General features: G+C 37.6%; 1 protein-coding gene across 2 annotated transcripts in view; it reads left to right on the forward strand.

Moving 5' to 3' along the window:
- The window catches only part of LOC105479729 (protein phosphatase 1 catalytic subunit beta), a 49916-nt gene that overhangs the window by 19250 nt on the left and 15700 nt on the right, over positions 1 to 14966 (forward strand). For both annotated transcript variants that reach the window (XM_011737894.3, XM_071076447.1), the window contains exons 3-6: positions 6352 to 6483; positions 8307 to 8537; positions 11193 to 11297; positions 13387 to 13458. In XM_011737894.3, the coding sequence (XP_011736196.1) occupies positions 6352 to 6483; positions 8307 to 8537; positions 11193 to 11297; positions 13387 to 13458 (540 nt within the window). The remainder of the gene's footprint in view (positions 1 to 6351; positions 6484 to 8306; positions 8538 to 11192; positions 11298 to 13386; positions 13459 to 14966) is intronic.

Below are 14966 nucleotides of genomic sequence, written 5' to 3' on the forward strand. Positions count from 1 at the left end.
CCGGAAGTAACACTAGAGGCAAAGAAGGGCATTGTATAATGCTAAAAGGATAAATTTAATGGAAAAATATCTTAAATTTTTATGTATGTAATAATATAGGTCTAAAACTAAAAGGAAAGGTTGACAACTGTTATAAAAAGTTAAAACCACAACTGTAGTAGATCAGTGCCCCTCTTTCAGTAACTAGTAGAACAAACAGGAAAAAATCAGCAAGGATAAAGGTTTCAACAACACAGCCACCCTGACCTACTTGGCAGACATCGAACACTTCACTCAATAATTGCAGGATATATATGCTTTTCAAATATGTATGAAACATTTACTGAAATATACCGTATACTATACCATAAAGCAGACCTCAGTACATTTGAAAGAAATGACATCACAGATGTCAGCCAAAATCAGTTTAATGAAAAACTGAAAAACTGCCATACTAGAGTGTACAACATTGCTGAGAGAAATAAATAAATGGAGAGATACCATATTCGTGGATTGGAAGACTTGAAATTGTGAACATGTCAATTCTCTCTAGATTTAACCTATTTATTCCTTTTCTTTTTTTTCTTGAGACGGAGTTTCACTCTTGTTGCCCAGGCTGCAGTGCAATGGTGTGATCTGGGCTTGCTGCAACCTCCGCCTTGTGGGTTCAAGCGATTCTCCTGCCTCAGCCTCCTGAGTAGCCGGGATTACAGGCGCCCGCCATCACGCCTGACCAATTTTTGTATTTTTAGTAGAGGGGGGTTTCACCATGTTGGCCGGGCTGGTCTCTTCCTGACCTCAGGTGAATCACCCACCTCGGCCTCCCAAAGTGCTGGGATTACAGGCATGAGCCACCTCACCCAGCCTTATTCCCAATTTAAAACCTCACAAGTTTGGGGGTGGAGGGGATAGACACAAGCCAATTTTAAAACGTATTTGAAAGTTCAAAAGGAAAATCTAAATAACAAAATTGGGATGTTTATATTACTAGATACTGACACTTTGTAAAAAGCTATAGTAATTAAGACATTGTGGTATTGATGAAAAAATAGACAAATGGGGTAATGAGCTATATAAGTGGCTAGAAACAGACCTGTTCCTGTATGGTCACCTGATTTTTCTACAAAGCTGCCATTGCAGTTCACTGGGGAAAAGGATGATCTTTATGATAAATGGTGCTGAATCAACTGGATAGCTGCTTGGATAAAAACCTTGACCTTTACATCAAACCATGCACAAAATTAATTTGAGATGGGTTATAGAATGAAGTGGGCTATAACAATAAAATATCTGGAAGGAAACATAAGGAAATATCTTTAGAGAAGGCAAACATTTATTGAATAAGATGCAAAAAGCCTTAACCAAAAAAAGATTGAGTAAATTAAGATGTTGTAAGATTTAAATTCATTAAAGAACTTCTGTTCATCAAAAGATAGCGTTGAGATGGAAAAAGTCCAGTTTTAAAGAATGAACAAAAGACTTAAAATGGACTTGTCAAAAAAAAAAGAAAAAAAAGAAAAGGATAACCTAAATGGTCTATTAAGCACACGAACAAGATACTCAATGGCCAGGCGCGGTGGCTCACGCCTGTAATCCCAGCACTTTGGGAGGCCGAGGTGGGCAGATTATTTGAGGTCAGGAGTTCGAGATGAGCCTGAGCAACATGGTGAAACCCTGTCTCTACAAAAATTAGCTGGGCGTGGTGGTGTGCACCTGTAATTCCAGCTGCTCAGGAGGCAGGAGAATCCTTGAACCGGGGAGGTGGAGGTTGCAGTGAGCCATGATCATGCCACTACACTCCAGCCTGGGTGACAGAGTGAGACTCCATCTCAAAAAGGAAAAAGAAAAAGGGTACTCAACAACTTTCGTCCTTGGGGATATCAAATTAAATCCAACAAATACCACCATACACCCAACAAAATGACTAAAATTTAAAATACTGATAATTTGCAGTATCGGTAAAGATGTGGAGCAATGGTGTTAGGAGGATTATGAATTGGTATAGCCATTGGGAAACTGATGGTGTCTGCTACTTAATAAAATAAGCCTTCTCTGTGACCTGAGAAGTTCTACTGCTTTGTTATATACATGCCTAAGATAAATATGTCCATGGCTATTCATAGCATTTGTAATAGCCCCAAACTTGAAATAATCCAAATAGAGTAGTAAAGATACTGTCATATATTCATACAATGGAATACAGATTGAATATTTTTTATCCAAAATGCTTGGGACCCCAAGTGTTTGGATTTTGGATTTTTTCAGATTTTTGAATATTTGCATTATACTTACCAGTTAAGCATCCCTAATTGGATAATCTGAAATCTGAAATGCTCCAGTGAGCATTTTGTTTGAGCATCATATTAGCACTAAAAAAGTTTTGGGTTTTGGAGCATTTTGGATTTCAGATTAGGGATTCTCAGCTTGTATATCAAGTGACTGTTAAACACAATTATATGGGTGTGTGTCACAGATGCAATAATGAGCAAAAGAGCATTCTCATGTTTCTTTTTGTCTAAAAGTCTAATTCATAAATATATCAAATCAATATATACTGGTAGCAGTAAGGATAGTAACCTTAGGCATTACTGTCATGGTTAGGGCACAAGGGAATCTTCAGGGTTGCAGGAAGCATTCTGTATCTTGATCTGGATGGTGGTTAGGTATATAGATAGTTTAAAATTCATTGAGTTACACCCGTAAAGTTAGTATACTATATGTATGTAAAATGTTAAAATATTTTCTAAACAGTAATAAGTATGGTAGATATTTGCTATAATGGGATTTTATCTGGTCTGAAATTACAACATGTGAAAATTTCTAGGAAATTTTTGATCCAAAAATGTTACGTGGTGAAGTGGAAAAAGTACTGGCCTTTGAGTTAGAAGACTGATTCTGAATCCTTCTCTGCTGCTTCTCACTCCCATCAGTCTTATAAAACCTGGGCACTGTGATCTTATGCGAGTTATTTAATCTCTGTCATTGTGCAGTGGAGATAATCGCTTCCCTTTTCAGATCCTGGAGTGTGAAAAGGATTGAATGAAATGATTGATGTGAAGGTGCTTTGTACCTAATGAAGTATGCCGATTTATAGTGTCTTAAAATCCAGCAAAGTTCAGATATCCAAACACTGGAATCCCTCATGGATGCTGCGATAGCAGTCTAGTTGCCCTATGTAACAGGTTGCCTGGATGATTTCTTCCTTTTTTCAGAACTCTTGAGAGTACATAAAGGAGCAGGACTTTTGAATTGGAAGACAGCTGGGATTGCCCTGAGACATCTGCCTTATTCTGTCCAACCTTTGGCTAATTTATTTCTAATTTCTAAAACTCATCAGAGTTTTAAACATTGGGAAAACGTTTAGCTTCTCTAACTGCATTCATCAATTCTTCAGATGTGACTGATTATTAAATACACTTTTATGTGCCACTAAGTTGGGGGGGGACTGCCAATTATAATTGTAAGAAGCTTTTAATTGCAAGAGTCTCACAACTTCAGAAATATTAATTAAGGGAGAAATGTGCATCCTACAGTCAAAGTTTCTGTGCAGTGTGTTTTTGTTTTTTATTTTGGTAAATTTTTAGTTTCTGTGGATTTGCATGACTTACGAGTTGAAGCACTTTATAGCTCTGTAAAAATGTTAGTTACACAATTACTTGAGAAGTCAAAATTATACAGAGGGAGTAAAATAAATACTAGGTAAAATATTCACCACTGTCATTTGAATGTTTTAAATTGACATACTGAAGTGACTCACATTAGTCTTTTGACTTAGTAGTCAAGTTACAACTAAGTTTTGATAATTTACCGTTTTTCTTGTTCATTGCTATTATCTCTATGAACAACTGATACGTAGTAGGCTCTCAAGCATTTGTTGAATGAGTTAATACAGTTTGTAAGTACTTTTAGCTGTGTGTTTGTTGTCTGAAAGCAGTCTGAGACCTTTAATTCTTCCAAGGCAAATACTTTTTTTTTTTTTTTTTTTTTTTTTTGAGACAGAGTTTTGCTCTTGTCTCCCAGACTGGAGTGCAATGGCACGATCTCAGCTCCCTGCAACCTCCACCCCCTGGGTTCAAGCAATTCTCCTGCCTCAGCCTCCCAAGTAGCTGAGATTACAGTCACCCGCCACCACTCCCGGCTAATTCTTGTATTTTTAGTAAAGACAAGGCTTCACCATGTTGGCCAGGCTGGTCTCAAACTCCTGACCTCAGGTGATCCACGCACCTCGGCCTCCCAAAGTGCTGGGATTACAGGTGTGAGCCACCACGCCCGGCCACATTTTTTTTTTTTTTCTTAAACTAAAATCTTCCACATTTAAAACTAAAGCTGAGATGTCTTTTTGGTGTTAGAAAACCCCAAATGTGCATCAGAAGTAGGTAATTGATATTTGAGAATGAGCACTAAAGAAACGACGTCAGTTCTCATAATAAAAGCAGTTCTGCTGGATCATTGTTTTGAATTTCAGGGATAGTCTTATAAACTAGCATATTTGCTAAAGCACATTTGAATGTTATCTGTGTCTCCTCTTTATTGCCTCCTTTTTGCTTTTATATTAACATATTAATGGAATATATAACTTTTGCATGTGGAGGCCTTTTTTTTTTTTTTTTTAAAGCCTCTTATTGACCTGACAAAGGAATCAGCAATTTTTAGCAGGAAATATATGGACTTTTATTTTATTTTACTTTACTTTTGAAATGGGGTCTCACTCACCCAGGCTGAAGTGCAGTGGCACAATCTCAGCTCTCTGCAGCCTCCGCCTCCTGGGGTCAAGTGAACCACCTCAGCCTCTGAGTAGCTGGGACCACAAGCATGCACCATCATGCCCAGTTAATTTTTTTGTATTTTGGTAGAGATGGGGTTTCATCATGTTGCCCAGGGCGACCTTTCACTCCTGAGCTCAAGTGATCTGCCCACCTTGGCCTCCCAGTGTGTTGGAATTACAGGCGTGAGCCACCATGCCCAGCCTTTATTTTTATTTTGCAGAGACAGGGTCTTGCTCTGTCACCAAAACTGAAATGCCCTAGTGCCATCATAGCTCACTGCAGCCTCAACCTCCTGGCCTCAAGCAACTCTGCTACTATGCTAGGCTAATTCTGTTTTTTAAAAAAGTCTTTTGTTGACACAGGGCCTTGCTTTGCTGCCCAGGCTGGTTTCGAACTCCTGGCTTCAAGCAGTCCTCCCGCTTTGACCCCCCAAAGTGCTGGGATTACAGGTGCAAGCTATTGCTCCCAGCCTATTTTCTTTTCTTAAATGCCCTTTCACTTAAGATTAAATGAGAGCTCAGCAGTAAATTTAAGGTTAAAGGGAGTCAGGGGAGATGGTGATGAGAGAAAATGATTACAAGTTGAGTTCAGTGGAGCAAGTAAGGAACTCCTCTCTTTCTCCATGCACCATTCCACTCCCTTTCATCCCACAAGTTACTGGAAACCATATTATCTTATGGTTCAGTAATGCAAAAATGCCTCAGTCCATCTAAATAGCCTTTAGAGGTTTTAATATAATGCTCTATTGGGAATATTAACAATATGTTAAATTTTAATACATAGCTGATATCTTTTTTGTATTTGTTTTGATCAGAAAGTGGAGATAGCAGTAGCTAAAATTTTGGGGACTGCTGGTAACATTCCAAGAAAGTGTGAAGCTAAATCACCTACTAAAAATTACAATTTAATCTCCTTTTCTTCATAGCACGTTGTTCTTAATGATGCTATTCTGACATCCTACTAGATGCAGGATAAGAAAACAGGCCACACTTTAAAGGGTGCGGGCTCCGAAACCTTTTTTTTTTTTTTTTTTTGAGACGGAGTCTCGCCCTTCTTGCCCAGGCTGAAGTGCAATGGGGCAATCTCAGCTAATTGCAACCTCGCCTCCCAGGTTCAAGCGATTCTCCTGACTCAGCCTCCCGATTAGCTGGGATTACAGGCATGCACCATCACACCTGGCTAATTTTGTATTTTGGAGAGATGGGGTTTCTCCATGTTGATCAGGCTGGTCTTGAACTCCCAACCTCAGGTGATCTGCCCGCCTCAGCCTCCCAAGGTGCTGGGATTACAGGTGTGAGCTACTGCGCTCGGCCTTGAAATCTTTTAGGTCTCTTTGGCTACTAGGCCCCAGGATGGCCACAGTACAGCAAAAAACAGGACTGCATTTCATCAACAGCAGACTTAAGGAGCATCATCAGGAGCCAGTAACATTGAAAATAGAAGTCAAAGATCACAGAATAACATTATTTTAAACCATGGGGCCAAATAGGGTCGTTTGCTGCCTTTGTGAGTTTTCTGATTTTTAAAATATGGGCATGACTCTTTGTAAAAGATTATTATATGAGTAAATTTTAGAAAACTGACTGTTTTATTTATTGTTTGTCAGTACGAGGATGTCGTCCAGGAAAGATTGTGCAGATGACTGAAGCAGAAGTTCGGGGCTTATGTATCAAGTCTCGGGAGATCTTTCTCAGCCAGCCTATTCTTTTGGAATTGGAAGCACCGCTGAAAATTTGTGGTATGTAAATGGGTAAAGTTGGAAACAACTCTTTCGAATCATGTTTTTCCTCCCATGTTTACATTGAGGATGATCTAGAGAAAACATTTTCTGAAAATTTTGTATAAAACCGATCAGTAGGCTTTACTAAATAAAAGTGTATAAAAATTGAAACTTATAAAAATGACAAGTTACAGACAAGATGAAAGTACTTGCTATATATACAAGAGATAAAAGGAGTTCTATTTATAATATATAAAGAGTTCTTAGAAATAAATAAGAGAAAGACAGTAGTATATAAAAGTAACATAGGAAGAGGACGATCTTAGAAGAAATTCAAATGGCCAGTAAGCATAAGGACCTCAGCCTCTTTAGTAATCAGTGATGTGCAATTTAAAACAAGTCTCCAACTCTAGTCAGATTACAAAAGAAAACCAAAGATTGATGTTTAATGTTGTCAAGGATGTCAAGAAAAGGGCATTTTACTACACTGGTTAGAGAAAAATAGGTGTATAATTTAGAGGGTCAGTATGGCAACATCTGTGTCTTCTAACTTTTATGTTATTTAAATTTGTTTTGAAGATTATGCTACTTTATAACTTGTATTCTTTTAAGTTTTACAGTGGCTTTTTTACAGTGCCCAGCAAATAAGAAATACTAGCTAAGCAAATGTTTGTTTTTTGGTTGGTTGGTTGGTTTTTCTTTGAGACAGAGTTTCACTTTTGTTGCCCAGGCTGGAGTGCAATGGCATGATCTCGGCTCATTGCAACCTCCAGCTCCCGGATTCAGGTGATTCTTCTGCCTCAGCCTCCTGAGTAGCTGGGATTACAGGCGTGTGCCACCATGCCCAGCTGATTTTTTGTATTTTTAGTAGAGACAGGGTTTCTTCATGTTGGCCAGGCTGGTCTCGAACTCCTGACCTCAGGTGATCCACCCACCTCGACCTCCCAAAGTGCTGGGATTATAGGCATGAGCCATGCAGCTGGCCAGTAAATGTTTGTTGAATGGATCAATGAACTTAGAATATCATACCTTTAAGTAAGAGGTAGTAGTTCAGAATTTGGGGAAAGTAATCAGTCCCCTGTATAAACTTAAATGAAGCAAATGTAGTCATAGAGGTGATCTTAAAATTAGAATTAAGTATTAAAGTATTCTTTGAAGGTTTCTTTAAAATGTAATATAGAAATAACTTGAAGGTAATAGAAGTTATTTGTACTACGTATTTCTAAAGTTTTACTATTTGTCTCCATATTTGGCGTTAAAAAGTGACGTAAGTTAAACTAAAGATAATAAGATTGTTTTAGTTATCTATTGTTGTATAATAAATCATTCCAAAACTTTGTGGCTTACAGCAACATTAATTTACCATCTCACAATTTCTGTGGGTCAGGAATTCAGGAACAGCTTAGTGGGTCCTCTGGCTCTGGGTCTCTCACAAGGCTCCAATTAAGGCGTGATCTCGGGCTGCAGTCATCTGAAGGTTGAACTGTGAAAGGATTCAGTTCCTTATAGGCTGATGGACTAAGAGCCTCAGTTCCAAATGAGCTGTTGGTCAGAGGCCTCCCTCAGTTCTTTGCTACGTGGGATGCTTCATTAGACAGCTGGTTTCATCAGCGAGCATGGAAGAAGGTGAGAGAGTGCAAGCAAGATGAAAGTCACAGTCTTTTGTAACTTAATCTTGGAAGTGACAGCCCATCTCACTTTTGCTTGTTAGAAGTCACTAAATATAGCCCATACTCAAGGGCAGGGGAGGATTACACAGGATGTGAACATTGGGAATCATTTCATAGAAGCTGCTTATAACAGTAACCAGTTTTTCTAAAACTGACTTTTTCTCTTTTTAGGAGATATTCATGGACAATATACGGATTTACTGAGATTATTTGAATATGGAGGTTTCCCACCAGAAGCCAACTATCTTTTTTTAGGAGATTATGTGGACAGAGGAAAGCAGTCTTTGGAAACCATTTGTTTGCTATTGGCTTATAAAATCAAATATCCAGAGAACTTCTTTCTCTTAAGAGGAAACCATGAGTGTGCTAGCATCAATCGCATTTATGGATTCTATGATGAGTGTAAGTGAAAATAAAGACGTAGAAAAGTAATTTATGGAAATACTGCCTAATAATTTTCCGGTTCAAAAGAATTCCTTTGATTCAGAGTTTTTTCAAAATAAGATCTATCAGGCATAGGCCAGGAAGAGGAACCTGAAACTGGGAAACATGTTACTAATTAAATTGGTTCCTTGAGATCTCCTTGGTCATGTTTCAGATTGACTGGCTGCAGCTTACCTGGCTGAAGAGGCTCTTTTAAAATTAGTTTATTTAGAAACTATTCAGGTGAAACAGAAGTCACCGTAGACAGTGGCCCTTGGTTTTCTAGTGTCCATTAAGGTTTTAGCTCTCAGCATTCTTGTGGTATGACAGAAGCTCTATTAGTCCTGTGTCATGAGAATTATTGAGAAATTCTGTGAAACTCTTTAAAAGTCAGAGTTTAATATTATTAGAATTTAAATATGTGTCTATAAACCTTGGAAGACAAAGATACTGAATACTCTGGGGTATCCTTATTTTACTCTCTTTTTCATTAGTAGGAAATCACCGGTTTGGTATTGTATGTTTCCAAGTGTTATTATTAAAATACCCTACTAGATTCAAATTTGGTCTTTTGGTTTTATTAGAGTACGGGAGTAAGTATATGTTTGGTTAATTAGAATCAATTATAATTTTCAAATTGAATTCTTTTTTTTATTGCTGTCTTCCCTATTAGAATCTATTTTTGCTTTTTTTCAGTCCTTAATTATGTTAGAGACCTATTCAAACTCATATCTCCTTGATTTACATAATGATTTGACGAAGTTTGAGGGTGTGTTATATGTGCCAGGCACGATTGTGAACACAGTGCATGAAGCAAGACACAATACAGATTATCTCTGTTCTCATGGAGCTTATATTCTTTTTTTTTTCCCCCCAAGTGTTTATCCAGCACTGATTGGCCTTACCTGTCCACCCAAATAGCAGGTCATCAGCCTGGCTGGGATTGTATGTCCTTGTAGTGAAAAAAGGCTCTATCAGGCTTCCAGTGCTTAATGAAAATAGCCTTTCTTTTTTCTTTTCTTTTTTTTGAGACGAAGTTTCGCTCTTATCACCTGGGCTAGAGTGTAATGGCGCGATCTCAGCTCACTGCAACCTCCACCTCCCGGGTTCAGGCGATTCTCCTGCCTCAGCCTTCTGGTTAGCTGGGATTACAGGCACGCACCACCTTGCCTGGCTAATTGTGTATTTTTAGTAGAGATGGGGTTTCTCTGTGTTGGTCAGGCTGGTCTTGAACTCCCAACCTCAGGTGATCCACCCACCTCGGCCTCCCAGAGTGCTGGGATTACAGGCGTGAGCCACTGCGCCCGGCCATGAGCTTACATTCTAATAGAAATGATTATGTGTTTGATTTTATATTGTATTTTATTTCTGAGGTGTAGTGTGTGGTTTGAATTACTTAGACTAACAGAGGAAATGGGTTGGAGTACATCAAACTACAACATTCTTCCTAAAGCTACATCAGAAATGGAGGTATATTTTTAAAGGATAAAAGATGGGCAAGAATGTCCTTGGGGGTAGAAATGACATCAAATGAAATAATGTATGGGAGAGCAACTTGTAAACAGTGCTTTGAGTTATGTACTTACTCATTAAGGGGCAGGTGGTGGCATAAAAGCACAGGAAGTTAGTACTTGTGTCTTTCATCCCTTCCCTAGCTTAGTAGTTGTACCTTATTACCAAATTCAGAAAAATTGAGTAACTCTAAAAAGGTGAACATACACTTGAGGTTGTCTTTGTCGTAGCTTTTTATGCTAGGCTATAGGAAAATTATAGCCTTTGTGCCTCTATTTATACTTCCTATAATGCCAAGTTGTAATTCACACAAGACAGAATACCAGTTAAACACTTGGAAATTTTCCTTCCTTGGCAGTAAGTTTATACTGTGTTACTCAATGCATTAGTGTTAAAATGGACAGTTTCCAGAGGCACCCTTTCACTTCTGCTTGCTTGTTTGGCTAGGTATTTAGTCCACATATTGAAGGGAAAAAAATGAGCCAAGAGCCTATTAGACTGTTTAAAAATTGCTGTATTATAGTGATCTTAAAAGACAAAAATTGTTTGATGTATTTCATAAAACACCTAGCACAGTCTTTGGGTTTTGTTTTTTAAGTGTTAAATTTGATTAGGTTTATTTTGTCAGGAATTGTATGTATTTATAATGTACAGCATGATATCTTAAAGTATATATACATTGCAGAATGGTTAAATCTAGCTGATTTAACATATGCATTACCTCAAAAAGTTAGCATTTTGGGAGAAAACAACACTTAAAATTTAGTGTTTTACAAGGATACAATATAGTGTTAACTGTAGTCACTATGTTATACAATAGATCTTCTGTTTATTCCTACTACCCAACTGATACTTTGTATTCTTTGACCAACATCTTCCCATCCCACCCCTACCCCCCAGCACAATCTTTGAAGTCTTGGTAACTTTACTGAAGGTATTGAATGTTTATTATAGTTGTTGCCTTTTTAAAAGTATGTAAATAACATTTATGCATTATAGAAAAAGTTCTTTATAGATAAACATGAAGAAGAAAATTGAAATCATTCATAATCCTGTGGCTTTGAGATAACTGATGAGAACAGTTTTAGATTTTTAAATTCATTCTATCTGTTCTTTTTATAGGCAAACGAAGATTTAATATTAAATTGTGGAAGACCTTCACTGATTGTTTTAACTGTCTGCCTATAGCAGCCATTGTGGATGAGAAGATCTTCTGTTGTCATGGAGGTAGACTAGTAAATTTACCTTACAGATTTTTTGTATTCTTCTATTATTCGGAGAATACCTATAATAATTAAGAGACTGTGGAAAACAAAGCAGTGCTGGTGTGAAAACTCAAGTGATTAAAACCGTTTTAAGCATGGCTAAACCTCTTTTAATAATTAGAAATTTATTTATAAATGAAAATGTAATACTTCTTTAAATACAGTTTCACATATAAAGAGGATAACTAGAGTTGTTTGAGAAAGTCTCCTTTGCCTCAAGTTTTAACAGAAAGACACCCCTGCTATTTGTTAGTGAAAATGAGAGGATCGTTATCTTTCTGCCCATATTGAAATCTTTCATCAGAATCCAAATAAAATTGAGTTTAATATTAACATATATCAAGAATTCTAGGCTTCATATAGTATGTTTGCTTTAGTGTTAACAATAAAATAAAATAATTTTTGGTAGATTGGTAAGTTACTCTGTATGGCTTATGAAATAAGCTTGAAGTTTATTTTGAAAGTTTATTTGAAAAATTAATGTATATGTCTAACACCTGGCTAGATGCCATGAAAATATGTAGATAATGTATGATCTGACGATCTTGAAGAGTTAAAAACCTGTTGCTAAGATATTTATGGAACATAATTGAATAATAAAAGGTACTTAATATGTCAGAACTTACTAAGACACTAATTATGAGAAGTCAGGAGGAGGAAGGACTGAGCACATACGTATATGGAGGCATGGGTTTTAGAGGATAAATAGACTTTGGAGAAGTTAAAAGGACTTGAGACACTTTTTGTTGCTAGTTTAGGGAGTGTGTAAGAACTGGCCTGACTAGATAGAAGGTCAAGTACATGCTGGGAAATGATGGGATCAGATTGTGGAGATTTGAATATTGAGCAAAGGAGTTTGATGAATGATTTAATAACCATATTGGGTTTTTGTACAGGGAAGTAATTTAATGGAAATAGTGTTAAGAAAATTAGTTTTTCATCAGTATATGGGAAGAATTAAACTGGAAAAACGCTGAAAAGCTAGATGCACTTGCCTAGGTCTGAGGTAATAAATGGTTTATTCTCTGGCAGAACATAATTCACTGTATTAATTGAAATATGTTTTCCAGTAGATACTAAACACGTAATGAATTGTAGTTTGTGTACATTAGTCTAGCTAAGGATACAAGTGTAGCAGTATGGATATGAATGTTTAGCTTCATTCCTTGTGATGATACTTGGATTGCCTACCAGAGAGGAATAGTAGCTTATATACCACTTTAAAGATTGCAAAGTATTTTTATGAGCTTTTCCTGTTAATCCTTCTGATCAGTAGTTTGTGACTTCATGAAGATAATGAACATGTTGGAGTGGGATGTGAGAAGAAAGTCTTAGTCTTAGGGAACCAAGTGGGGCACTTTCACTTAGAAGTTGAAATGTTTAAGATTAGTGGTAAGAACTGGCAAAAGTGGTAGGAAGGGTTGCAGTTGATTATGTTTCTATGAAGGCCAGGGAATGATTGGAAAAAAGAATGGTGGGTTTTTTTTTCCTTAGGATGTCTTTTGAAATATAAAGGAATTTCTTTTCCCTAGTAGGGAAAAATGGAAAAAAAAATTATAATGCTTTATTGTATCAGAGTAGGATTCCTAATAACACTATATTGCCCTTTAAGACGTTAAAAGGAGCCAGGCGCGGTGGCTCATGCCTGTAATCCCAGCACTTTGGGTGGCCGAGGCAGGCGGATCATGAGGTCAAGAGATCGAGACCAGCCTGGCCAACATGGTGAAACCCCGTCTTTACTAAAAATACAAAAAATTAGCTGGGTGTGGTGGCGCGCGCCTATAGTCCCAGCTACTTGGGAGGCTGAGGCAGGAGAATCGCTTGAACCCAGAAGGTGTAGGTTGCAGTGAGCTGAGATCACGCTACTGCACTCTAGCCTGGGTGATGGAGTAAGACTCTGTCCCAAAAAAAAAAGACATTAAATGGGACACTTTTCAGTATCTTTGATTTCACATGGTGAATCTATTTTGATTGTATGCTTTTTATTCAGTGACTATTAAAATATTGAAATTTTTAGCTATCAGTACTATGTCTCATCTTTTTATTTTTAGGATTGTCACCAGACCTGCAATCTATGGAGCAGATTCGGAGAATTATGAGACCTACTGATGTCCCTGATACAGGTAAGTATAGCTCTCTATAGTTTAATTATTTCGTGTAAAGTGTTGTCATATTTGAACCTGATTACATTTAGCGGAAGTAGGATTGGTTTATGTAATAAATAAAAGAGTTTTTTTTATAGTCAGTAAGCCAGCTGCAGATTACTTTATTTGCAGTAATACAAAATTTTTCACTTTGCACTGATCCTCAAAATGTGGAACCTTTTTATTTATAGTCATAATATGGTTCTGTCACTCTTATTTGATCACAAAAAAAGATTTTGCTATTGAGTCCTCATCTATTTTTCTAAATTCCCTCGTTCATCCTGGCATTGGTTGTTTTTCAAAAACTTGTTAAATTAGCCAAAAGTTTTTTAACTAAAATAATCTGTTCTTTGCTTCTTAGGCAAGGATACAACTACCTTCTTTTGAATTGTCTAGTAGTTTTTTGTTATTTTCTGCATCCTCTATTTCAAATTTTTAGAGCTTTTTTTCAAGGGGATGTGGGAGGGATTTCTTTTTGTTGCCCAGGCTGGACTCGAATTCCTAGACTCAAGCAATCCTCCTGCCTCAGCTTCTGAGTAGCTAGGACTCCAGGCATGGGCTGTACCTGGCTTAAATTTTTAGAGCTCTTAAGGCTCTAGAGACCTGTGGTCAGTTTTGTGAAAATTACATTGGAAATCTGTGGGAAAACTGGGAGCAGTGGCGCTCACGCCTGTAATCCCAGCACTTTGGGAGGCTGAGGTGGTCAGGATCACTTGAGGTCAGGAGTTTAACACCAGCCTGACCAGACAAGACGAAACCCCATATCTACTAAAAATAACAAAAATTAGCTGGGCATGGCGGTGCGTACCTGTAATCCTAGCTACTCAAGAGGCTGAGGCACGAGAATCACTTGAACCCGGGAGACAAGAGGTTGCAGTGAGCCGAGATCACACCACTACACTCCAGCCTGGGTGACAGAGTGAAACTATCTCAAAAAAAAAAAAAAAAAAAAAATGAAACAACCACCACAAAAAATGCTACTCAGCACTACACATCAACCATTATAAATGGTATAGATCCTCTGATGTCAGTAGCCATGTAATACTTTGTGTATGTTGTGTATGTTGTAATAAATTGTGTTATAAGCTTTTTTTTTTTTTTGAGACAGAGTCTTTCTGTGTCACCAGGCTGGGGAGCAATGGCGCAATCTCAGCTCACTGCAAGCTTCGCCTCCTGGATTCAAGTGATTCTTATGTCTCAGCCTCCTGAGTAGCTGGAACTATAGGCACCCACCACTGCGCCTGGCTAATTTTTTGTATTTTTAGTAGAGACAAGGTTTCACCATGTTGGCCAGAATAGTCTTGATCTCTTGACCTCGTGATCCACCCGCCTTGGCCTCCCAAAGTGCTGGGATTACAGGCGTGAGCCACTGCTCTGGCCTGCGTTGAGCTTTTTTACATAACACGACTTGTGTTGATTATTTTTAAAAGTATGCATTTTATCACAGTTTTTTATTGTCATTATAGAATACATTTGACTTGATGTAA

This window comes from Macaca nemestrina, chromosome 13 (genome assembly GCF_043159975.1).
Source record: "Macaca nemestrina isolate mMacNem1 chromosome 13, mMacNem.hap1, whole genome shotgun sequence".
NCBI classification, from domain to species: domain Eukaryota; kingdom Metazoa; phylum Chordata; class Mammalia; order Primates; family Cercopithecidae; genus Macaca; species Macaca nemestrina.